General features: G+C 48.0%; 1 protein-coding gene across 4 annotated transcripts; it reads left to right on the top strand.

The window, feature by feature from the left end:
* Positions 1–442: 442 nt before the first annotated feature.
* appl2 (adaptor protein, phosphotyrosine interaction, PH domain and leucine zipper containing 2) lies at positions 443–23,719 on the top strand. Of its 4 annotated transcripts, none has more exons than XM_061229893.1 (21): positions 443–607; positions 2,027–2,125; positions 4,406–4,465; positions 5,266–5,337; positions 8,280–8,367; positions 9,082–9,123; positions 9,341–9,399; positions 10,148–10,294; positions 11,766–11,848; positions 12,328–12,480; positions 13,558–13,746; positions 14,661–14,703; positions 15,365–15,421; positions 18,014–18,108; positions 18,484–18,639; positions 18,897–18,949; positions 19,266–19,440; positions 20,169–20,205; positions 20,293–20,433; positions 21,088–21,135; positions 21,672–23,719. In XM_061229893.1, the coding sequence occupies exons 1-21, from the start codon at positions 554–556 to the stop codon at positions 21,801–21,803; spliced, it is 1,983 nt and encodes a 660-aa protein (XP_061085877.1). In that variant the 5' UTR covers positions 443–553; the 3' UTR covers positions 21,804–23,719. The 4 variants fall into 4 exon arrangements, with proteins under 4 accessions (XP_061085877.1, XP_061085878.1, XP_061085879.1 ...); XM_061229894.1 differs by lacking the exon at positions 443–607 and adding an exon at positions 1,804–1,918; XM_061229895.1 differs by lacking the exons at positions 443–607; positions 2,027–2,125 and adding an exon at positions 3,030–3,087.
* The last annotated feature ends 95 nt before the right edge of the window (positions 23,720–23,814 follow it).

Below are 23,814 nucleotides of genomic sequence, written 5' to 3'. Positions count from 1 at the left end.
GACTAAACACAAACATTTCCTTTGAAAATAAAATATATGTATTTTTTTATAGTGGCTATAATCCTGGGAATTTTCGTGAATGTAACTAAATATTGTTGAGCGTAGCAGTACAACATTGTTTCAATGTCAATGTGTGAAACTGTGTATCCTATATTACGGATACTATAGACAATTAGGCAGAGACAGTCATAAGCAACGGCGGCAAATGATTATGAACACACATAATTAATCGTTCGGCTATAATCATGCAATAACCTACTATTTATTAGAAAACCGCTTCGCAAAATAGTCGCTATTTTTCGAGGGTAGGCTATTGCAAAGATGATGGCTATTGCATGCAAATCGTTACTGTTAATGTACACACGCTTTCTGATCCAATCCAAAGTTAATAGTCGATAACAGAAGTCCGACCTGAGCTCGGTCACAGTGCTTTTCTGCCGCGCCTGCAGTGACCGTCTCGTCTGTCGAGTCGAGCATCGCAACTGCAGAGCTCTCTGGGAAAGCGAGTCCATATTGTAAATAATTCAATATTCTTCTTTTGCCTGTGAACAAGATGCCGGCCGTCCACAAACTACTTCTCGAAGACGCTCTGCAGGACAGCCCGCAGGTAGCCTAATACATTTTTACATGCTTTTGTTTTTACATTCTTAAGAATTAGGCTGGAATCTGGGGTGTAGGCGAGCCATGGAGCTATCGTTAGACATAATGGACACGATCAAAAAAAAACTTGTCTGCCTAATCCGCCTAATAAAAGATTCTAGCTTCCCCACCAGAACATAATATTATAGCCGCGGACATTTTCATTGTTTGTAAATACTGCACATGGCCGAGATTTGGATTAATATTAAACGGACAAAAGCAAATGAATTTTGAGACGTCATTACGGCAGCGTTGGCTAGATACCGCATATATGGCAGACTATTTACATAAGCCTTTAAGCAGCTACAGTCTCCTTCATGTCTATAGTCCAGAAACTGTGCTGTTTGATGGAAACCTCATAGAAAAATAACTGCATTGCTTAGTGATGCGATGCTTGGTGTGGGGTGATACAGCCTGTTCCAATCGTAAATGCTGTTAGCCTTAAGCTTTGAAATGGTGTCGGATCAAAACAAGTGGCGTTTACACATTTCCCGCATCTGCAAACTGAAATGAGCACTCATTTCACGATACGCACACAAAGAGAGCAGGAGGACCTGTTTTTCGTTTGTTTGATTTAATCCATAAAACAGACCCGCCCGTCTCTTACACCGAGGACTGTATCGTATAGCCTAGTGACAGCGCCATGAACTGTCATTTGCTAGCGCGAGTCCGCGAGAGAAACGGCACCTTTTTTCCCCCAACTGTGCGGTTTCAAAAGGTGGTTTACGGACAAACTTCACACATAGCCTAAAACGCAAAATTAAACACGTAATCTCAGAGTTCTTCCAATATCAACCTCCAAAGACTTACGCCGCCCTATAGTGAAATTTCATGGCAATTCAAACATAATAGCCCCGTTAGCCTAGCAGAAACGATTTATTTGTGGTGTGTTAAAATGGTCATATGGGAATTCCGTTATTAGCCTGTAGGGCCTGCCCTCGGTCATACTGGAACACGACAATATAACAGGGAATTTAGCGCGCGTTCCATCATAATTGACAGCAATAGTTTAGCCTTTATTCGTTTTGGACAGGCTTCCAGATCACAATTACGTTCATGAACATAGCATACGCTCCGTAGAATGCCAATGCTAACGTGACTGCAAAATATTGTTTGCGGGCTGTAAGGCCGTGAATTTTGCGATTTAGTTCCTGTGTTAGAGGTTCAAATCAGCTAGTTGAGGCGCCGGCTTTCATTTCGTTTTAAGCACGACTACACTGTGGTTCAGTGTTTTGACAGCATTTGCCTTCAAAGCTTAAAACCACACCCAAACCACCAGGTAGCTTGCAAATTTAAGAATGAAACCGGTGCAACCTCTTACCACCGCCCAGAAAGCATGTTCCTTTAAGCACCGGCACTATGTGTGTGTGTGTGTTTGCGTCCACAGACCCGGTCATTGCTCAGCGTGTACGAGGAAGATGCGGGGAATCTTACAGACTACACAAATCAACTGCTCCAGTCCATGCAGAGGGTCTACGGAGCGCAGGTAGGAAAGCGCAGGCCGAAGATCTGCATTTATACCGGGGGCGCATAGTGCTTCTTCCAGCCTGGCCACCGGCTTTGTGACTGGCGGTCCCACCACTGCAACTTCAAGATCGGTTCTGGACAAAGCCCGACTAAAACGTTCTCACAACGTTACTGGAATGTTTTGTCAATGTTATAATGACATTGCCACGGCATGCCAACAACATTGCGAGAACGAGCCGATCCATATCTGATTTACTGCGAGTACACCAATACAATATCTAATACAATACAACAATATCTATATACAGTACTGTGCAAAAGACGTAGGCACCTGTATAACATTCTGCACAGATAAGATTATTTAAAAAATAATTAAATGAATAATACTAAATAAATGTACTATACATTTTACATTTTACAGAATAGTTAAAAACGGAATCAAATCAATATTGTTTGTGACCACCCTTCGGTGTTAAAACTGTATCACGTCTCTGAGATATAGAACTGCTGGACAGCGTTGGCTAAAGGCCCGGACACACCAAACCGACGGTCGGCCGCGGAGCGCCGACAAAGATCGCCTCGCGTCGATACGCGTCGTTAATGTTGGCTGTGCCGAACACACCGCAACGACGGTCCGCCGACGGCCGAGTTGCACGTACGTTCTGCGCCTGCGTGAGAGGTAATAACTCTCCACACCAGCAGGTCGCGGTAGTCTGTATTTGTCTTTCAAAAAATGGAAACCGGAAGACCGGGGAATGCGTTTGCATTGCGTTGGACCTAGAAGCAGCCATTGTCTCGCTCACAACAAACAGTTTGCAGCAATTTCCTTGTTCTCTCGCTATCGGCGTCGGAGCCCTCCAAAACACGCCGACAGAGTGTCGGCGTGCGGGACACACCGGAAAGACTCGGCTGACAGGGCGCCACCGACGGCCGACGGCCGACCGTAAGTTTGGTGTGTCCAGGCCTTAAGACAATTAGCAGGGAGGTAGTTCCAAGCATGTTGGAGAAATTGCCACAGTTCTTCTGTAGACTTTGGTTGGCTCCTTGCTTCTGATCTTAGACAGCCATGATTAAGTTTTAATGTAAAAAGTAATCAATTGCTTACAGTAATAATCTTTTGGAAAATGAATATTTGGAAATCTCAAATGTGTTCTTTCATACTAACACACACACACATAACTATATATAAGTGCCATTATAATCTATGGCATGCACAAGGCTAATCATGGTGGTGAGGTAGGGAGGGAAAGGTGCAGCCTGAAGAGGTGAGTTTGTAGTCTGCCAGTGAAAGTGGTCAGAGACTCCGCTGTTCTGACGTCCACAGGAAGGTCATTCCACCACCGTGGAGCCAGAACAGACAGACGTAATTGGGTCCGGAGCATATTACTGCTGGCCAGTTGTGAACCGGCTCCAACGCCTGACGTTTCAAAGATGATTCATTTCGCCAAATCGCCCTGTGATGATGCGAACGCTTTGATGGCCCAAGTCAATTAACTTCTGCGCGAATCGGTCAATAAATCCTTTCTTGGCTGTGCGCTGGTGAGGCCACCCGCTAGCCCTGTGCCCCGAAGCGGTGTTTTGACATCCGCTTGACGTCACTGGTTGCTAGGTAACGGATCGCGTTCGCAGGGCCTATAAGGAGAGGCAGATGGGATACGGGAGATTTTAGGTGTCCTTTTAATCATAATGGAGGAATTAAATTGTGGAAAGGTTGACATCATCATTTTTTAGCCACAGTAAGGGATGAAACATTTAGACCAGGGATCAGCGACTCACGAGTCAAGGGCCGGAGAACTGATGGTTTTCCACCCTCCCTTTACCTGGGAGTCAGGTGCGAAAACAGTGACAGTGGCCAACCAGTAGCACCAATTACCCGGGAGAAAATAAAACCAGGGTTTTAAAACCACGGAAAGATAGCCAAATACAAGACAGGGGAGCCTAGCCTTAGTTGAAGCCAAATTGAATTAGCCTATTGTTGCAAGACTATCGGATAGAACGCCACTTCCTGAAATCCTCTGTATCCCCCTGTAGACGTGACCTGGGAGCTTAGACCAGGGGTGTCAAACTCCAGTCCTGGAGGGCCGCAGTGTCTGCAGGTTTGGTGCGTTTCAGCATGAGAGATGCATTTCAAAGTCTTTAATTTGCTAAAGAGTCTACACACCTTGTTCTCAAGGCCTTAATTGGCTGCTGATTGAAAGGAAACCACAAATACCAGCATGCACTGCGGCCCTCCAGGACTGGAGTTTGACAGCCCTGGCTTTGACGGTGATCACCCACAATGCTTTTCTGTTCTGCGCAGAACGAGATGGCGCTGGCCACGGAACAGCTGTCCAAGCAGCTCCTGGAGTACGAGAAGCAGGTGAGAGAGCAGCCACAGGAGCATGTACACCCAGGCCGGGCACGTTGCAGACACCCTGAGGCTGAGACGCTGAGCTGGGAGACATTTCCGGACACCCCCAACCTTTAGGCCAATTTAGTCTGCCGATGGATATCGCTGCATTGTCACCAACATACCATTATCCGTAATTTCATTTTGAACGCCGTTGCACGTAATGAAAAAGTATCGACACATAAACGATAAGAACGCATCATCGAACGTGGAGTCAGTCGCGAGCTCCAGACGCGGCAGCTAGCCGATGACAGCAACAGGGTCAATGTTCGATGGAATTAAAGCTTCAGCGATGGGCACAATGGCGATGACGACAATTCGTCTGTCACTCCAGTAGAAAACGAAAGTCATTGCAACCTACTATCAAATCCAATCATTTCCACACATTGTCAAACTATAAACTGACCTTTCGGCTTGTCCAGTTATCCGCTGAAATGTGAAAACTGCCTCACAATTCCCGCTGGGATCTGAATAACGCCATTCTTCCTGTTCCTGGGTTGTGTGGTCTGGCTGGGTTAAACCTGGGTTGTGTGGTCTGGCTGGGTTACCCCTGGGTTGTGTGGTCTGGCTGGGTTAAACCTGGGTTGTGTGGTCTGGCTGGGTTACACCTGGGTTGTGTGGTATGGCTGGGTTAAACCTTTAAAACGGGAGCATTCCGTATCTTATAGCTGGAGTTATAAGCAAGTACATCTGTTATCTGTAGGAAGGTTTAAGGCTACAATTTGGTTGGACTGACCTGGGGAAGTTTCTCTCTCTCTCTCTCTCTGCAGAACTTCACCCTGGGCAGGGGAGATGAAGAGGTCATCAGCACACTAGAGCAGTTTGCTAAATCTGTGGAGGAGGTGAGTGGTCGGCCTGAAGGGAGACTAAGCGGGGCATATTACCCTCCCAGGGAAAGGGAGCCATTCACGTAATTTCTCAATTAAATAATCAGATTGCGAAAACGTACCTTATACTGTTCCAGAATATGAGGACTACTGGGAAAATATACAGCACAGACAGATGGATCATTCTAGAAAGTGGGAAGCAGTTTAGATGTTTGTAGTGATTAAAGGTACAATAGGAAATTTCAGACTCATGGTCAAGAGAGGAATGGCAGTAACAAACACCCTCAAACCACAACATTGGTTATCCCTCCCCCTTCTCTATAAACGCGCTGATGTTGAAACCCCATTGGCTGTGGCAATTAAAACCAATTTTCAACCAATGAGCTTGAATTATTGTAGTTATACAATGTTTTGGTACAGAGTGTTGGGCCTTCAACTGTATATTTTGGAACCCGATTGTAAGGACTATAAACACAAGCAGAGGGTGAGTCTACATGTCAGTGAGCCTTTTTCAATGATAGGAAGGGATTTACACTGGTCTTGTAACAATGTTTTAACACAAAAATCTTACCTATTGTACCTTTAAGGAACTGGCCATCTGGTTGGGCCCACCAAACAGGGTACTAAACATGAATATTACAGTAAAAAGATCCGGCTTGATAAGTGGGTTTGCTACTGCAGCTGCTGGGGGATTCGTTATGAATAAGAGCAGATATTACAGTCATACAACGCTTGGCTTAGTTGCAGAACAGCGTCTCTGTGGAGAGGCCCAACCGCGAGGCAGGTGTCAGAGCCATCTGCGAAACAGCAGGAGCCCAGCTAACACACAGAAACATTTCTCTCAATGTCACCGGAACGTTCTGTCGGCGTTATAACATTGCCGCAACCCTGTGAGAACGCAGGCTCTCGCAGGCCGGCTCAGTCCGTTCCCAAGGTCGCTACGGTTACTGGAGCGGACAGGACACTCGGTGGGAAATCGGGGAGGGGCGGTGGGGGGCTTGTTGGCCCTCCTTAAATGTGAGTGACATGGACTCTTCCTGCAGCGTGCATTCCCTTTGTCTTTGGTCAGCCGGCCAGTCACGAAGAACAGGAGCAGGCAACCGGTTGCAACATTTACGAGCCTTTGCACTGGATGGTGTCAGCCATACACCACGCGTAACCGCATATCTGGACTGCGCACAATATTATTTTTAATAGCTAAAAAACAGGCTCGTTTTACTGTTTCTCATTCTGGAATGAGACGGATTACGGAGGGTCCAATACAAATGCAAAAGAGACTCACTGTTTTGTTTGTATCTAACAATGCTACTGAACTCCTACTACAGCACACAAGCTTTGATTTAATTCCGTTCAACGAGCTTACTTGTTTTACCCACCTTTTATTGATTGCTTTCTCCATTCTTAAAATCCTGACTTTTGCTTATTTATTACCATTATCTTAATTACATTATTTAATACATCATCTGTCACTTTTTATTCACTTTTACCTGTACTAAAATACACAGTGAAGGAACTAATCAAAGTAAACTTTGTGGTGAAATGGTATCCGTATTAACAGCGAACAGTCATTCACAGCAGTGTTAAAGTGTTATTAAATAGCTGTCGGAGCCTGCGTGAGTAGAATGTATTTTGGCGGGAATAAAAATTCCCTGCACTTTTCCGTTGGGTCTCGTGACCTACAGCAAGCCACTAAAAAGGACGTTTCACTTGCTAAATGCTCTGCCCTACATATTAGGCTTTCTCACCTTCCTGCCAATGGTTATCCTGGATAGCTTGTAGGATATTTGATATTGTTTAACTTGCTGCCGTCTGTCACTTTGAGACATTTCTCACAATATCCTACCTTACAGCAGCACTGAATTGCCCAACTGTATCCGCCTGAGCATTGGCTATTGGAGGGTGGGTGACCTCTGTTGACCTTTTTAAAAAAAACAATTATCGGGCCATTTTGAAGCGGTGAACCTCCACTTTTTATTCCTGATAAGATGGCCTTCTTTTATTCCGATTTAAAAAATTTTTTTTAGGCCTTTTTCAGCTTTATTGGACAGTATATAGTATAGAGAGACAGGAAGAATGGGAGCGAGAGAGAGGAGAAGACATGCGACAAATGTCGGACGGTCGGATTCGAACCGCCGACGTCGCGGCTCGCAATGAGCATGCGGTCAGTGCTCTACAGGCTGCGCCACCGAGACACCCTTTTATTCAGAATTTTAAAAGTGCTTACCGTGGCAGAATCTGGGAGCTTTAATAATCGAAGATTGTATATATTTTAAGTTGCGCATAGACACACTGTGTACGGCAAACGTCCGGGGTATCGTGGCTAACTGTACGGTGGGGGGCTACATGTCGTTACTATATAGCTACCCGTAAATCCTCAAATTGTGTCCGGGGTCTTTTATTTACTTAGGCTGCACAAAGCACAGGCCTTTATTTGGGGCAGGCTTGTATTCGAGGCAGAACTTTATTTCTTATTTGGCTTCTGTTGTAGAATTTTATTCTTAGAAATAAAGTAAAAGGCTACACTTAAAGTGGGCCAACACTATTCAACACTTCCTGTAACCGTTCAGAAATCAATTAGTGTAGGCTAATCCGCAATGCGTAAATGTCGTGATCAAATGGCTTTCTTAGTATTATTTACACAGGGTACAAACGATCCTGTAAAAGTTTCACATCAGCATGATACTTTGTCTGGCTCGAATAAGTAATTGGGTTCAAATGCTTTTCTATGCTCGATTGATCTTACCTGGTGCACCTGAGCCAACCAAGAGGACCAGAAGGCAGGGTTTGCACTTTTCAAGAGCGTTTCATAGGTTCCAATACACCAGGCAGTCTCAGGAAAGCATATAATTTGAATGAAGCATTTGAATCCAGGTTCATTTGGCCCAGACCTAGTGTGTGTCTGACTGTGCACAGGGACATGATGAGAAGCTGAGTCTGTACTGTTCTCTCTCCGTCAGTTGAACTCTCTCCATGCTGAGCTCACCACCCAGATGGCCAACAGGATGGTGTTCCCCATGGTTCAGTTCAGAGAGAAGGACCTCACAGGTAGGACTGCACACACCACACTGTGCCACACAGTGCCACACACCATACCACACCCCATCATCCCACACAAAATCACATTATACCCAATCATATACCACACCAAATTACATTATACCCAGTCATATACCACACACAATCACATTATACCCAATCATATACCACACCAAATCACATTATTCCACACCAAATCACATTATACCAAATCATATACCACACCAAATCACATTATACCCAGTCATATACCACACCAAATGACATTATACCCAGTCATATACCACACCAAATGACATTATACCCAGTCATATACCACACCAAATTACATTATACCCAGTCATTTACCACACCAAATCACATCCCACACCAAATCACATTGTACCAAATCATATACAACACCAAATCACATTATTCCACACCAAATCACATTATTCCACACCAAATCACATTATTCCACACCAAATCACATTATACCAAATCACATCCCACTCCAAATCACATTATACCAAATCACATCCCACTCCAAATCACATTATACCAAATCATATACAACACCAAATGACCCGGTTCATACGCTTTTATGGATGCTGCCTCTAAGCTTTAAGATGACACAAGAAACACCTCAATACCTCCTGCTTGCAGCCAGCCTTGCATGCCACTGCCTGGATGATGAGAATCGCCTTAACGACACGTCTGCTTTTGTGCGCTTTTACATTTCAGAAATAAGTACGCTGAAAGAAATATTCGGCATCGCCAGTGACGGTACGTACACCAGTCTCAAAGTCCTGAGTTACGTTACAAGTTTAGTGTACCGTTCAATGTATAAACGTAGACTTAGAGGGTTCACGGTTCACTCACGGGCCAGTGGGAGACGAGAAAAATGGCGTTTTTCCAAAGCCTGCAAAGATCGTAGAACCACCGGTCTGACTGCCAGTGAACGGTCGAGACCTGGGTGTTTACGAAATTCTTCCTTCCGCAGAACATGAAGCTTCTATGGTGAAGTACAGTAGACTACCCAAGAAGAGGGAGAATGAGAAGGTACCGCCAACAACCATCTACAGCCGTACAACACCAACAGTGTTCTTGTGGCATTATATTGTGTTGGGGAAGGTTCTATACTGAAGTAGTGTGGCATTTCATCCCTGAGGGAATGTGTTACGGCTTTAGTGTGATGCTGTTGTTATGTTGCCCAGACCATGTCGATTGGTTAACACTAGCATGTGGTGAGGCCTCTCACTGTAGCTACGCCCTCTTGGTGGGTTGTGTGTGTGCGTTTGGGTGTGTGTTACTATAGTACTGTGGGTTGTGTGTGTGTTAGTGTGTGTAAACCCAGTACTGTGGGTTGTGTCTGTGTGTGTGTGTGTGTGTGTGTGTGTGTGTGTTAGTGTGTGTAAACGCAGTACTGTGGGTTGTGTGTGTGTGTATTAGTGTTAGTGTAACCACAGTCCTGCGGGTTGTGTGTGTGTGTTAGTGTGTAAACACAGTACTGCGGGTTGTGTGTGTGTTAGTGTGTGTGTGTGTGTGTGTGTGTGTGTGTTAGTTAGTGTGTATAACCGCAGTCCTGCGGGTTGTGTGTGTGTGTGTATGTAACTGTAGTCCTGCGGGTTGTGTGTATGTGTAGCCGCAGTCCTGCGGGTTGTGTGTGTGTGTGTGTGTGTTAGTCTAAACACAGTACTGCGGGTTGTGTGTGAGTGTGTGTGTGTGTAACCGCAGTCCTGCGGGTTGTGTGTGTGTGTGTGTGTGTGTGTGTGTGTAACCTCAGTCCTGCGGGTTGCTTGCCCTGCAGCTGAAGGCAGAGGTGGTGGCGGAGGTGGCCTACACCAGGAGGAAGCAGCACCAGGCCTCCATGCAGTACTACTGCGCCCTGAACGCCCTGCAGCACCGCAAGAGAGCCGCCATGCTGGAGCCCATGCTGGGGTACTCACAGGCGCAGGTCTGCCTCCACCCACATGCCCCAACTCTGCTACACCCACACGGCCCAACTCTGCTCCACCCACACGGCCCAACTCTGCTCCACCCACACGGCCCAACTCTGCCTCCACCCACACACCCCAACTCTGCTACACCCACACGGCCCAACCCTGCCTCCACCCACACGGCCCAACTCTGCCTCCACCCACACGGCCCAACTCTGCTACACCCACACACCCCAACTCTGCCTCCACCCACATGCCCCAACTCTGCTACACCCACACACCCCAACTCTGCCTCCACCCACACAGCCCAACTCTGCCTCCACCCACACACCCCAACTCTGCCTCCACCCACACAGCCCAACTCTGCTCCACCCACACGGCCCAACTCTGCCTCCACCCACATGCCCCAACTCTGCTACACCCACACGGCCCAACTCTGCCTCCACCCACACGGCCCAACTCTGCCTCCACCCACACGGCCCAACTCTGCTCCACCCACACGGCCCAACTCTGCTACACCCACACACCCCAACTCTGCTCCACCCACACGGCCCAACTCTGCCTCCACCCACACAGCCCAACTCTGCCTCCACCCACACGCCCCAACTCTGCTACACCCACACGGCCCAACTCTGCCTCCACCCACACGCCCCAACTCTGCCTCCACCCAGTACAATACTGCTATACTGTTACACCCACATACCCATCAACCCCTACACCCACTCATGCCTCCCCCCTTTACACCCCCGTACCCCCCGACCCACACAATAATTATTTGATCCCTTGCTGATTTTGTAGGTTTGCCCACTTACAAAGAATGGAACTGTGTAGAATTTTAATCATAGGATCATAGGTACATTTTAACATTGAGAGACAGAATATCACAAAATAATCCACAATAACAACATCATATAAATGTTATACATTTATTATCGTAATTTTGCATGAAATAAGTATTTGATCCCCTACCAATCAGCAATAATTCTGGCTCCCACAGACCAGTTAGTTTTCCATTAAGAAGCACTCCTAATCTCAACTAATAACCCAAAACACCTGTGTCAACTCGTTACATCGTTATGCTGTATAAAAAGACACCTGTCAATCAGATTCCAACGTTTCCACCATGGCCAAGACAAAGGAGCTGTCTAATGGCTGCACTATTCCACCTTTAAGGCCCGCCCACAGCAAGAACATAAATGACAACTACCGTATAACAATGCGAGTACGAACACCGATGCCTTGTAAATTCAGATTTTGTTTGGCCGTCAGAGTTTCTGTCGTTCATCCAAACTACTGTAGCCCTCCAACATCCATGTCCCTCAACCGACAACTAAACCCCGACGGCACACCTTCACTTCCATCCCAACACCGCTCCACCTTCACCCTCACCCCTTCCCGAGACATGTAACCACACCGGCCCCCGTCTTTTCCCTGTGTGTCGGCTCCTCCGAGTCTCAGTTCTCTGGCTCACACTCTGTCCACCCCCAGATGAACTTCTTCAAGAAAGGCATGGATCTGGTTTCAAAGAAGATGGACAGCTTTCTCGCCTCAGTCTCCAGCATGTCCCAAAGGTAGGGCCCGTACCCTACAGCATGCCTTGGGACCTAGCTGGTCTTAATTTATTGGTTTCCAGCTGTAGAGCCTCGAAAGGTGGGTGATGTATGTCTACAGACATCTGTAATTGCTTACTATTACCACAATGCTTTTTCGCATTAGCGGACTGGACTTTATTTCAGCGGAATGGACTTTGTATGTTCACGGTGTGGGCTGTAGGTTAGCGGACTGGGCTGTACGTTAGCGGTTTGGGCTGTACATTAGCAGACTAGCCTGTACGTTAGTGGACTGGCCTGTACGTTAGCAGACTGGTCTGTACGTTAGCGGAATGGACTTTGTATGTTAGCGGATTGGGCTGTAGGTTAGCGGATTGGGCTGTAGGTTAGCGAATTGGGCTGTAGGTTAGCGGATTGGGCTGTAGGTTAGCGAATTGGGCTGTAGATTGCAGATTATATGTAAGTTTGCTTTGTCTGTCCGTCCGTCTGTCCCACCCCAGTATCCAGGCCCAGATGGACTCGGAGGCTGAAGCCATGCGCCTGTCCCAGAGGGAGCTGCTCTCGGCGGACGACACGGTCTACATGCCCGACCGCGACCGCGACCCCGTCAACCGCACCCTCATACAGAAGGCCGGCTACCTCAACATCAGGAAGTACGCACCTTCATCCGGCCACTCGGGCCACGGGGGCGGGGGGGGGAGGGGCGGGTGAGAGCGCGCGTGGGTTTTTCCAGAGGCTTCAGTGGGAAAAGGTCACGCTCTCTCGGCTTCCCTGCAAACACAAAGCCCGTCTGAGTCTCTAAACCACTTATTCTACTTATCTCCCATAATCACCCGCTTCACGGGAGGAGGGAGGGCTGTTAAACCGCCGCGGGGGAAAACAGTCGCTTGTTGAAGAGAGCGAGGCTGAGCAGCGAGTGTCCACGGCTACAGGGCGGCTTTGCGCCGGTCGTGTAACGCCGCGATTATTTTTGGCCGTTTTTCCCTTCGAAAAAGTGTGACGCAATCGGAAAAAAATCCCAAAAAACTGCCATTTCCTCCAGATGAGGGTCTGGTAGGCGGATTCTTGCGGGTGGGAATGCACTTGGACTTTGCTGGGCCGTGACAGGTTGCCTTTCGTACTGAATGGAAAGTGGCATCTACTCATATACTTCACTGCCGCCTTAAAAGCTGCTGGGAGAGGGGTATTGCCACTTCAGTGCAACTGATCTGAGCTCCCTTCGCCGTGAGTAATTTAAGGAGGATTTATTTTTGTAAATCCAATGATCTTTTGAAGTGGAATCACTCCCTTGCTTTGCAGACAGATCAGGAGTCACAGGTAAAATGATTTTAGGTCCCCGGAACATACCTGGACAGTTTCCCTCGTGCAAATTCAATATTTCTGGTGGCATCTTGAAAAGTTATTAAAAGGATCTGAAGAGTCATTGCTCATTCACATGGGACGTGAGAAAACTCAGATTTTTCATTGACAGTTTTTCAAAGACTAAACCGTAACGATTGGAGAAAGTTACCAGTGAGGCTGCATTTCTGGAACTTTGATCAAACCAGTTTTAAAAAAAGAAATGCTTTGAAGAGCAAAACATCATGGGGCAACATTCCCATTAATCAAACAGGAATCTGGGATGTTCCCGACGTTCCCAAAGGTTGCGAGTTCGTTTTGAATGCACTGGAGGGGGGCGGCCTCTTTCGGATGACTTCTAACTGTTTGTTTACTGTGTTTTGGGCCTACAGTAAAACGGGCCTGGTGACCACAGCCTGGGACCGGCTTTACTTCTTCACCCAGGGAGGGAACCTCATGTGTCAGCCGCGCGGGGCCGTGGCTGGGGGCATGGTGCTGGATCTGGACAACAGCTCGGTGATGGCTGTCGAATGCGAGGACAGGAGATACTGCTTGCAGATCACCGCTCCTTCTGGTAAAACGTACGGTAAACCGCCACTGACCTCCCCTCCCGCCCCAAAACATTTCCAGTTAAATTTAACGTTTGGTGCATTGCCAATTAAATGTAACTTAACACCGTAGCTGAATACAAAAAAATACATCCCAGTAAAAGTTGTAAAACAGTTTTATTGCATGAAGAGCCATTTTCCATCTGTTTCACTTTGCATTCTCTCTTTATGGGTCTATATCACATTTTTACTATCAACCCAAACGCTTGGGGCCCACAGAAGAACTAATGGCCTTTTTAGCCAACAGCCTGTTAATTCAGTCTCCCACTCCCAGTCCAATATCCATGCGTTAATGTCTGTCTCTCCTCTCGTTAATTATTCAGACTCTCTGCAAGGCAAAGCTCCTTGTGGGCCATTCTCCCCCTCCACTGCTCCAAAACTTCATTTCCCACAATTCCCCAGAGCTGAAATGGGGTCACAGCCAGGAAGTAGTTTTCTACCGGCTCTTACAATTAAGCCAGCTTCTGTGCCGGTCAGCTGGGAGGCCTCTCTGGCCTCTGTGATTCAGTAGAGCTGCGGAAAAGACGCAGGCGGGAGGCTGTTGTGTTTGAAACGTTACTTCTGAATGCCGACTCCTCCCGACAGTTGACAAAATCTAAATAAATATGTTCAGCCAAACACATCAATGTTTTCATGTTCAAATATTGACTAAATATTGTATGAAAGCATAGTTATATTTAAATTTTTCTAAATATAACATTTTTATAATGTATTTTTTATTTTATTATCATATTTTGTGATGTACCAGATATTAAGTGTCTGTGGGATTTAGAAAAGCACAACGTATATGTATCATTGAGATTATTTTGATGATATTTTGTTTGGTCTTTGTTTTTAATTACAGGTTTAATTACTTTTTCTTGTCAATTCATGTTTTTGACTTTCAGGTCAATAATTCTTCAAGCAGAAAGCAAGAGAGAATATGAAGAGGTATGGGGTTGTCCCTCACACTTACAGAAGAGCCACACCTGTTTTGCCAAGACATGAATACTACTAATGTCTGCAAGGCTAAAACTACAATCAAACCGTATTGGATAACAATACCATTTGACAGACACAGTAAATAACTAACATTAGAAAAACTGAATATTTTGCAGGCGACACTACATTGCGGCTCTTGCCCACATTGTTAAATTGTACCAACTAATTTGGTAACGAGGTTATTGCTTAGTAAACAGCAATGTAGGCAACATGGAAAAACAGTATCCATAATAGTACATACACTAAAAATTCCATATCAAGACTCATTGAGAAATAAACCGGCAAGGTTTATTTGTTGTGGATCCTGAAAATATAGCCTATGAGTGTTTGTGCAATATTCACACATAATTTATGTTTACCTACATTAAGAGCTATACAGCACACACCTCTTGTTATCAAATCAGTTAAAATGTAGCTACACCGGCATAGCTAACACTGTGAATTGGTAGCATTTCAGGAGTATACAACTGATTTGCATTTCTTGGTTTCATTCCTGTAATCTTCCTTTATTTCCCAAGTGCCAGTCCTACCCAGTATTGTCTTTGTTGTCATGTTTCCATTCCTCGTGAGGCTCTCTCACTAAAGGCAAAATTCACGGTTTGTTTTTCAGTGGATATGCACCCTGAACAACATCTCCCGGCAGATCTACCTGACTGACAACCCCGAGGTGCGTCTCCCGTAGATTACCGCAGTTTGTCCGCTCGGGAACGCGAGACCCCTGCAGCTGAGACACGAACATAGAGCCCGGCGGCGCACACGGGTGTTTCACCAACACGCTCTTCAGTGTTCCCAAACAAAATACAAAATGGCTGCCACACTGATGTGACTCTGCAATAAACACTGCCAGTCCATACTGCAGGGACACGACAGTGTTCCCAAACAAAATACAAAATGGCTGCCACACTGATGTGACTCGGCAATAAACACTGCCAGTCCATACCGCAGGGACACGACAGTGTTCCCAAACAAAATTCAAAATGGCTGCCACACTGATGTGACTCAGCAATAAATACTGCCAGTCCATTCCGCAGGGACACGACAGTGTTCCCAAACGAAATACAAAATGGCTGCCACACTGATGTGACTCAGCAATAAATACTGCCAGTCCATACCGCAAGGACACGACAGTGTTCCCAAACAAAATACAAAATGGCTGCCACACTGATGTGACTCGGCAATAAATCATGGGCCTCGAGGGCAAATAACTGCTGCTTTTCCACCTTCTCTGGTCACCTGGGAGTCAGGCGTAAAGACAGTCTGGAAAATCGGTAACACAAATTACCCGGGAGAAAAGAAAACCAGGGCTGGATTTGGATTCGAGTCCGCATTCCCATGGGTGGGCCCATAGAGGTACTGTAGACATTTAAAAAACATATAAAGATTTGGAAAATATTTAAAAATGTGAAACCCATTAAATATAAGCCTTTTAACTCATGATGGAGGTCACCTCGATGCCTTTCAGCCCAAGTAGGGGTCTCTTGATCAGAAAAAGTTGAAAACTCCGGCATTAAACCCATCACTTTTCTGATGATGGGCGAATATGTTTTCTCCTTCTAGTATGACAGGTTATTGGTTTGATAAGGGCTTTTAATATTGCAGACCTTTAAGAGTGCAGGAGTCCTGTTTTTGTGCGACCCGAAGCGTCTGTCAAAGGGAGGTGGAGGGGGGCAGGTTGGGGTGTTGACGGAGGAGATTATTCCAGGCACGATGCTGGGAGCCATGTTGTCGTGGAGAGGGAGAATGGGAATCTCGTGAGCGATTAGGAATGATGAATGGCCAGGAAGGGGAGCTGATTAACGTCTACTGCGCTCTTCCCAATCCACACTCCCTGTCCGTGCTCATCTCCGCCGCTCCTATCTCACAAATGAGTTCTGTCTCTGCTCTTTATCTCCCTTCTCTGCTCCTGTCTTTACCAGCCGGGGGAAAGAGCACTCGGCTCTGAACCAACCGGTGGAAAGAGCGGTCGCTCTGAACCAATCGGTGGAAAGAGCGGTCGCTCTGAACCAATTGGTGGAAAGAGCGGTCGCTCTGAACCAATCGGTGGAAAGAGCGGTCGCTCTGAACCAATCGGTGGAAAGAGCGGTCGCTCTGAACCAATCGGTGGAAAGAGCGGTCGCTCTGAACCAATCGGTGGAAAGAGCAGTCGCTCTGAACCAATCGGTGGAAAGAGCAGTCGCTCTGAACCAATCGGTGGAAAGAGCAGTTGCTCTGAACCAATCGGTGGAAAGAGCAGTCGCTCTGAACCAATTGGTGGAAAGAGCAGTCAAGTGAGAGAAGAGTGATCCTTTCATGTTTATGGTATGATGACTGTAAATGTTGTTACATATTTGGCTCATTCATTCCTTGTACAGTCATAAAAACATTTCTACAGTCCAATTGAGACTGAACTTTTGTATACGGCAGGGTTTCGAGTGCAATCTATAAGGGTACATTTCTCAAGTGACAACAGGGTTTATAACAAGGGTGGCAAAGGATTTCACACGAACATTAAATCTTTATGAGGTCAATGACATAACTTGGCATCTTTGATAAACTTACTGACAGCCCCATGAATCAGCTGGTGTCCATACCGGGGGTACATAAGACACCATTACATTGCATGGGGGTATGGGCGGCCTGTAGCGTAGTGGTTAAGGTTGACTGGGAAAACGCAAGGTTGGTGGTTCGAATCCCGGTGTAGCCACAATAAGATCCGCACAGCCGTTGGGCCCTTGAGCAAGGCCCTCAACCCTGCATTGCTCCAGGGGAGGATTGTCTCCTGCTTAGTCTAATCAACTGTACGTCGCTCTGCAAAATGCCAATAATGTAATGTAATGTACATTCCACAGTATAGCTGACAGTATTAATGCCAGTGTGTGGAACAGCTAGCCAGGACATGTAGTGGAGGCAGAAGCACCGGGCGTTTTCAAGACCAGGCTTGATACGGTGATGGATAATATCTAGCTTTTAGGTAAGCTAAGCATCGGGTACACTTTAGTGGTAGGAAAAGGCAAGCATTGCTGGGCTGAATGGCCTGTTCTTTTCATTATGTTAAGTACCAGGGGGGCACATACTGTACCAATCCTAGACAGATTTTGTACCTTGGGTATACATACCAGTGTAACTGACAGTATATTACACAGGGGTACATACCGGTGTAACTGAACATGTGTAACAGGGGTACATACCGGTGTTTTGAGGGTAACTGAAGTATATGCCTCACGCTGAGTAATGGGTGTATGATGAGGGGACGGTGGGTGATGATTGGCTCTCCTTTCAGGCGGTGGCTATTCGGCTGAACCAGACGGCCATCCAGGCTGTCACGCCCATCACCAGCTTCGAGAAGAGGCTGGAGGGCTCGCCGCACCCCGACCGGTGAGTTCCGGAAAGGCCTTCCGCGGATCCGCCTGACCGCCGTGTCTCTGTCCAGCTCCCCTGAAAGCCGTTGGCATTCATATGTACAATTGATGCTTCTCATTCACCCATTCATACACACACTCACACACCAACGGCGATAGGCTGCCATGCAAGGCACCGACCAGCTCGTTAGGAGCATTTGGGAGTTAGACGTCTTGCTCAGGGACACTTTGACACGCCCAGGGCGAGATCGAACCGGCAACCCTCCCGACTGCCAGGCGACCGCTCTTACCTCCTGAGCCAATGAGAAGACTGCTCTTACCTCCTGAGCCAATGTCGCAGTATACACCAGGGAGTCCCCAGACGGCCGTGTCTCTCTGCCTCTCCCCGCAGGGCCAAGCCGGGCGCCCGGTTCCCCGCCGCAGAGGCAGCCCCCAAGCCCCCCTCCACCCCTCAGCCCGAGGACCTCATCGCCCCTGGGACCCCCATCCAGTTCGACATCGCACTCCCCGCCTCCGAGCTGCTGGACCAGAACCGCGCGGGGGGAAGGTGGGGGGTGGGAGTTGATTGGTGAATTGGGGGGTTGGGGGTTGGCTGGTTAATGAACCCCCGGGTGTGTTGAGGGTTGGGGGTGGGTGTGTTGAGGGTCAGGGGTGTGTGTGTGTGTGTGTGTGTGTGTGTTGAGGGTTGGGGGTGGGTGTGTTCAGGGTCGGGGGTGGGTGTGTTGAGGGTTGGGGGTGGGTGTGTGTGTTGAGGGTTGGGTGGTGGGTTGGTGAATGAACCCCGGGTGTGCTTCCTCCTCACAGGCGCACAAACCCTTTCGGGGAAACGGAGGAGGACTGCTCTTCTGATGCAGACGGTGAGCGCATGACCTACTTCATTTCAGAATTCACTTCCTCCGTAAAACTAAATGACGAAAATACTAGAAAGATATACAATTTTTAAAAAATGTATACAAAGGCAAAGCAGTCAAAATAATTTTATATTCTAAAATAACACAGGATAATATTCATTCTAAAAACAGTAAATTAAATGGGTAAACATTGATCAAACCAGTCAAAATAAAGTCGTTTAGCGTTAGCATTAGCATTAGCGTTCAGCCGTTCTTGCCTGCAGCGCTGCCGCAGTGCCGTCCCGTGTTCAGATGTAACCCCCCTCGCCCACCCCCCTCTCAGACCCCCTCCTGCAGCAGGCGTTCGCCGTGCGCTTCCTGGGCTCCGTGGCGGTGCGGGCGGGGCACGCGCGGGAGGTGATCTACGAGGCCGTGCGGCAGGTCCTGGCTGCCCGCGCCATCCACAACATCTTCCGCACCGACCAGTCCCTGCTGCTGGTCTCCAGCTCCTGCCTGCGGTGAGCTGCCCGGAGGCCACAGCCACAGTTACTGACATCCAGAGCTACAGACAGCCTGGAGCCTGAGTTACTGACATCCAGAGCTACAGACAGCCTGGGGCCTGAGTTACTGACATCCACAGCTACAGACAGCCTGGGGCCTGAGTTACTGACATCCACAGCTACAGACAGCCTGGGGCCCCAGTTACTGACATCCAGAGCTACAGACAGCCTGGGGCCCCAGTTACTGACATCCAGAGCTACAGACAGCCTGGGGCCCCAGTTACTGACATCCAGAGCTACAGACAGCCTGGGGCCCCAGTTACTGACACCCAGAGCTACAGACAGCCTGGAGCCTGAGTTACTGACATCCAGGGCCCCAGTTACTGACATCCAGACCTACAGACAGCCTGGAGCCTGAGTTACTGACATGCTAGAGTCTGATCCACATTCACAGACGTCCTGGGGTCTGGAATGCATCAAACCAACTTAACTAGCAAAAGCAAACTGAACCAGCATGACCTAAAATACACAAGGGTTGTTTTGTTCAGCGTCAGTATCCAATTTCTCCAGAAGAGGGCGCTGTTGTCTAAAGGACTACATTTGACATTTCTTCCCCAATTTGAACTAAAACAGAACCAGGGCCGTTGTTGTGACAGTGAAATGGGTTTAAACCGAGAAGTCTTAATGTTATACTTTAACAGTATAGTTTTCGCCAAGCTGACGGTCCTGCCATTCTTCCATTTCAGGCTCATGGACCCTCAGACGGAGGCCATCAGAATAACCGTGAGTGTTTCGCCGAGCCGCACGCGCCCCCGCGCTGGCCGTGGCTCTCCGGGCCGCTGACCTGCGGGCTTCTCCTCTCCCCCCCAGTTCCGGCTGCGGGACGTGAGGCAGTTCGCGGCGCACCAGGAGAACGGCCGGCTGATGGGCGTGGTGGTGGAGGGCCACGAGGAGGAGGGCCCGTCCACCTTCACCGCCTTCGTCTTCGAGAGCGACACGGAGGGGGAGAAGGTGTGTCCGCTGCTTTCCCGGCCCTCCCTTTACCCGGGAGTGACACTCCAGTCCTGGTGGGCCGCAGTGCATGCTGGGATTTGTGGTTTAATTTCGATCAGCAGCCAATTAAGGCCTTGAGAATACGGTGTGTGGACTCTGTACCGAATTAAAGACTTTCAGCTCTCTTGCTGAAACACCAAAAAGCAGCAGACACTGCGGCCCTCCAGGACCGGAGTTTGACACCCCTGGACAATCGGCAGTACTAATTATACAGGAGGAAAGAAAACCAGGGCCAGATTTGGAGTCGGTGGGCTAACGGCCCATGTTAATTCGCTCTGGATAAGATAGTAGGCTGCAAAATTAATCTCAGGATTGATGTTTCTGTTCCCCAACATCGTTTGTGCTGGATACAAAGCAGAAACCCTAAATAAAGTATTTTATTCACATTTTTTAGTATGTCCGTACTTCTATTACTTTTTTTGTAAGGAAAACGGAAATATTGCTAATGAGGCGAGTTTGACTCAATGTCAAGCAAGTAGCAACTTAAAAGAAGGGAAATTTCAAGGAAAAATCTGAAACCCATTATCGGACCAAACCACTTAAGACAGTTTTTGCAGTGGAATGTAGTGGTCTGCTATGAATGTAATGTAATGTAATGTCTCATGTCCACAGATATGCTACACGATAAGTCTGGGGAAGGAGATCACAGAAGCAAAGAAGGTAACCACTGAAAATCTCTGGCATGGAGTGAGGTTGTAGCAGTGTGGTTGTAGGGGTACGGTTGTAGAGGTGTGGTTGTTGGGGTACGGTAGTAGAGGTGTGGTTGTTGGGGTACGGTAGTAGAGGTGTGGTTGTTGGGGTACGGTTGTAGAGGTGTGGCTGTTGGGGTAAGGTTGTAGAGGTGTGGTTGTTGGGGTACGGTTGTAGAGGTGTGGTTGTTGGGGTACGGTTGTAGAGGTGTGGCTGTTGGGACACAGTTGTGGAGGTGTGGTTGTAGGGGTACAGTTGTTGGGGCACAGTTGTAGAGGTGTGGCTGTTGGGGTAAGGTAGTAGAGGTGTGGTTGTTGGGGTACGGTTGTAGAGGTGTGGTTGTTGGGGTACGGTTGTAGAGGTGTGGCTGTTGGGACACAGTTGTGGAGGTGTGGTTGTAGGGGTACAGTTGTTGGGGCACAGTTGTGGAGGTGTGGTTGTAGGGGTACGGTTGTTGGGGTACGGTTGTAGAGGTGTGGTTGTGACCATTCCGCGTGCCGTTTCAGGACCCCGTGGCTCTGGCCCAGCTGATAAAGTCGATGCCTCTGACCAACGACGGGAAGTTCCTGCTCCTGGACGACGAGGCGGGCGGAGCAGAGAACGGGGCGGGGCCGGAGGACCTGGAGTCCGAGGCCTAGCTGGACTCCAGGGCCTTTTCGTTTCCCCCCTCCCCCCCATTCGGCCGTCCTGGGCTCCCGCAGAGCCCGTTTCACAGTTCTCTCTTGTCTTTTCGCGGTCAGGGGGACCGGTCTGCTCCACCATTTCCATTTCATGGAGGCGATTACCCCGGGGAGCCCCGCACACCCTTCGCCCAACCGGCGGGAACACGATTCCGTCACGCCGCGAGGAGGAGCGTAGACGAAGGGCTCAACTCACAGCACGAGCAAACTTTCCATTTTCTTTCGACGGGACCGAGGGGTAAACGAGGCAGCCCGACGGTCAGAGTGCCGTGGTTGGGTTGGGCCCCCCCCCCCCCCCAAAAAAAAAACATTCAGTAAGACCTTGCAATGTCGCGCTTTAAGTTTTTCATCAGAATGTGTAAAGCTTTAACCGAGTAACGCTTTTCAGTAAAGAGAGGCTATGCAAGGGAGTCGGAATCCGAATGTATTGCCATCTGCTCTGAAACCGGCTCTTAACTGAAACTAGCAAAAGACATCTCACGAGGTGCAAAAAAAAAAAAAAAAAAAGTAATTCCCTGATTCATGGCATTTCCTGGTGAAATAAAACAGGATGAGCCAGTGGAGGGAGAATCAGCCGGCTCGGTGTGCCGTGGTGTCATGAGATTTCAGACCGAGACCTTTCCCTTAACCGCGTACCGTGAGCCACCGCTCACCGGCTCCCGGACTCCAGTCGACCACCACTGACTGACGGAAGGCCCTCTCTCTGACAAACCGCTAAAAGTGGGTAATTAAATGTTCCTTGCGTCCGTTGGTCTTTCTCTCCGCGTGTGTGATGCGGTTAGCGGCTTGTGTTTACAGTGCATGTGCTCGATACGGCGGCTGCCATTTTCAGTTTAACGTGGTGCTGTACCTCCACCTGTCGGTCGGTTTGCTTTGAGAGACTTTGAGGCAAGAGATGCTTTGAGGCAGGAAATGCTTCTCGGGATAGATGGGAAGTCTGTGGAGAGTTATTTGAACCTGAAACAGCACCTGAAAGTATGTAAATTAAAATTTTGTCGAAAGGGCTCTTATGGATGGGTGTAGTAATGTAGGAAGGGTGTTGTTGTTTTTGGGGAATTTACCCAAAAGGCCAGAACAGCCCTTGAGAAAACTGTTCGGAGATTTTCCCTATTTTGTTGTTGATTGTCGGGGTCTTGTTTTCTCGAGGGCTGTCGTGAATCGGAGATAGACACGTCAGCCTGCATTCGATCAACATTTCACCTTCAAATCAAATTACAAATGCACACGCTCCACTCCTCCTTCAAACTCAGCTCGGCCAGATGGCTTCACTGATCGCCAAACTCTCCAAACTGCTTCGTCATGAGGAGAACCAAGTCTTGGTTTTAATTGTCAAGACAAATTCTGATTGGATCCCAGCAGGAGAGGTAGAAGGGTGTGAAATCTGCACTGTGAGACTGAGGGTGCAGCTGTGGCTAATTGGTCATTGGTCATTTATTTCCCATGATGCACCTGTCCTCATAAGCAAGACCCACAAGTGCTGCTTTGGCTACTGACGGACTCACACACACACACACACACACACAAGTTCAACGGCAGTTCAGTGTGCCATCTGTCCGCAAACAAACATGCGCACAACCGCGTGCACACTCACAATATACATTCTGACAAAAAACACTCATGACACTCATGCGCATCTGTACATGATGAACACACACACGCACTCCTGAGGCTGGACCAGCAGAGCATGTGAACATAGTCCTGGTCACATACACACATACACACATACACGCACACACGCACACACACACACACATACACACACACACACACACACACATACACACACACACACACACACATACACACATAGACTGGAGTTTGTATTTCTCATACCATTCATCTCATGACCTTTAATAAAACTTTCATGACCTTTCTCGAATTGTATGCTTCCTTGTATCATTGTGGTCTGTTGTTACCCCCGAGTTTTGTGATATTCGCCTGGCTAAAATTGCGCTCTGAAAGCGGGGTA

Source organism: Conger conger, chromosome 19, assembly GCF_963514075.1.
Source record: "Conger conger chromosome 19, fConCon1.1, whole genome shotgun sequence".
NCBI classification, from domain to species: domain Eukaryota; kingdom Metazoa; phylum Chordata; class Actinopteri; order Anguilliformes; family Congridae; genus Conger; species Conger conger.
The sequence above is the reverse complement of the archived record's forward strand: the minus strand, read 5'-3'. Positions and strand labels throughout refer to the sequence as shown.

Bases quoted from the DNA above. Each gene is read 5' to 3' on its own strand.
- appl2 (XM_061229893.1), top strand. From the start codon at position 554: ATGCCGGCCGTCCACAAACTACTTCTCGAAGACGCTCTGCAGGACAGC. The intron at 5,338-8,279 runs GTGAGTGGTCGG...TCTCTCCGTCAG, and splicing joins TTGCTAAATCTGTGGAGGAG to TTGAACTCTCTCCATGCTGA. The intron at 18,640-18,896 runs GTGGGGGGTGGG...TCCTCCTCACAG, and splicing joins CAGAACCGCGCGGGGGGAAG to GCGCACAAACCCTTTCGGGG.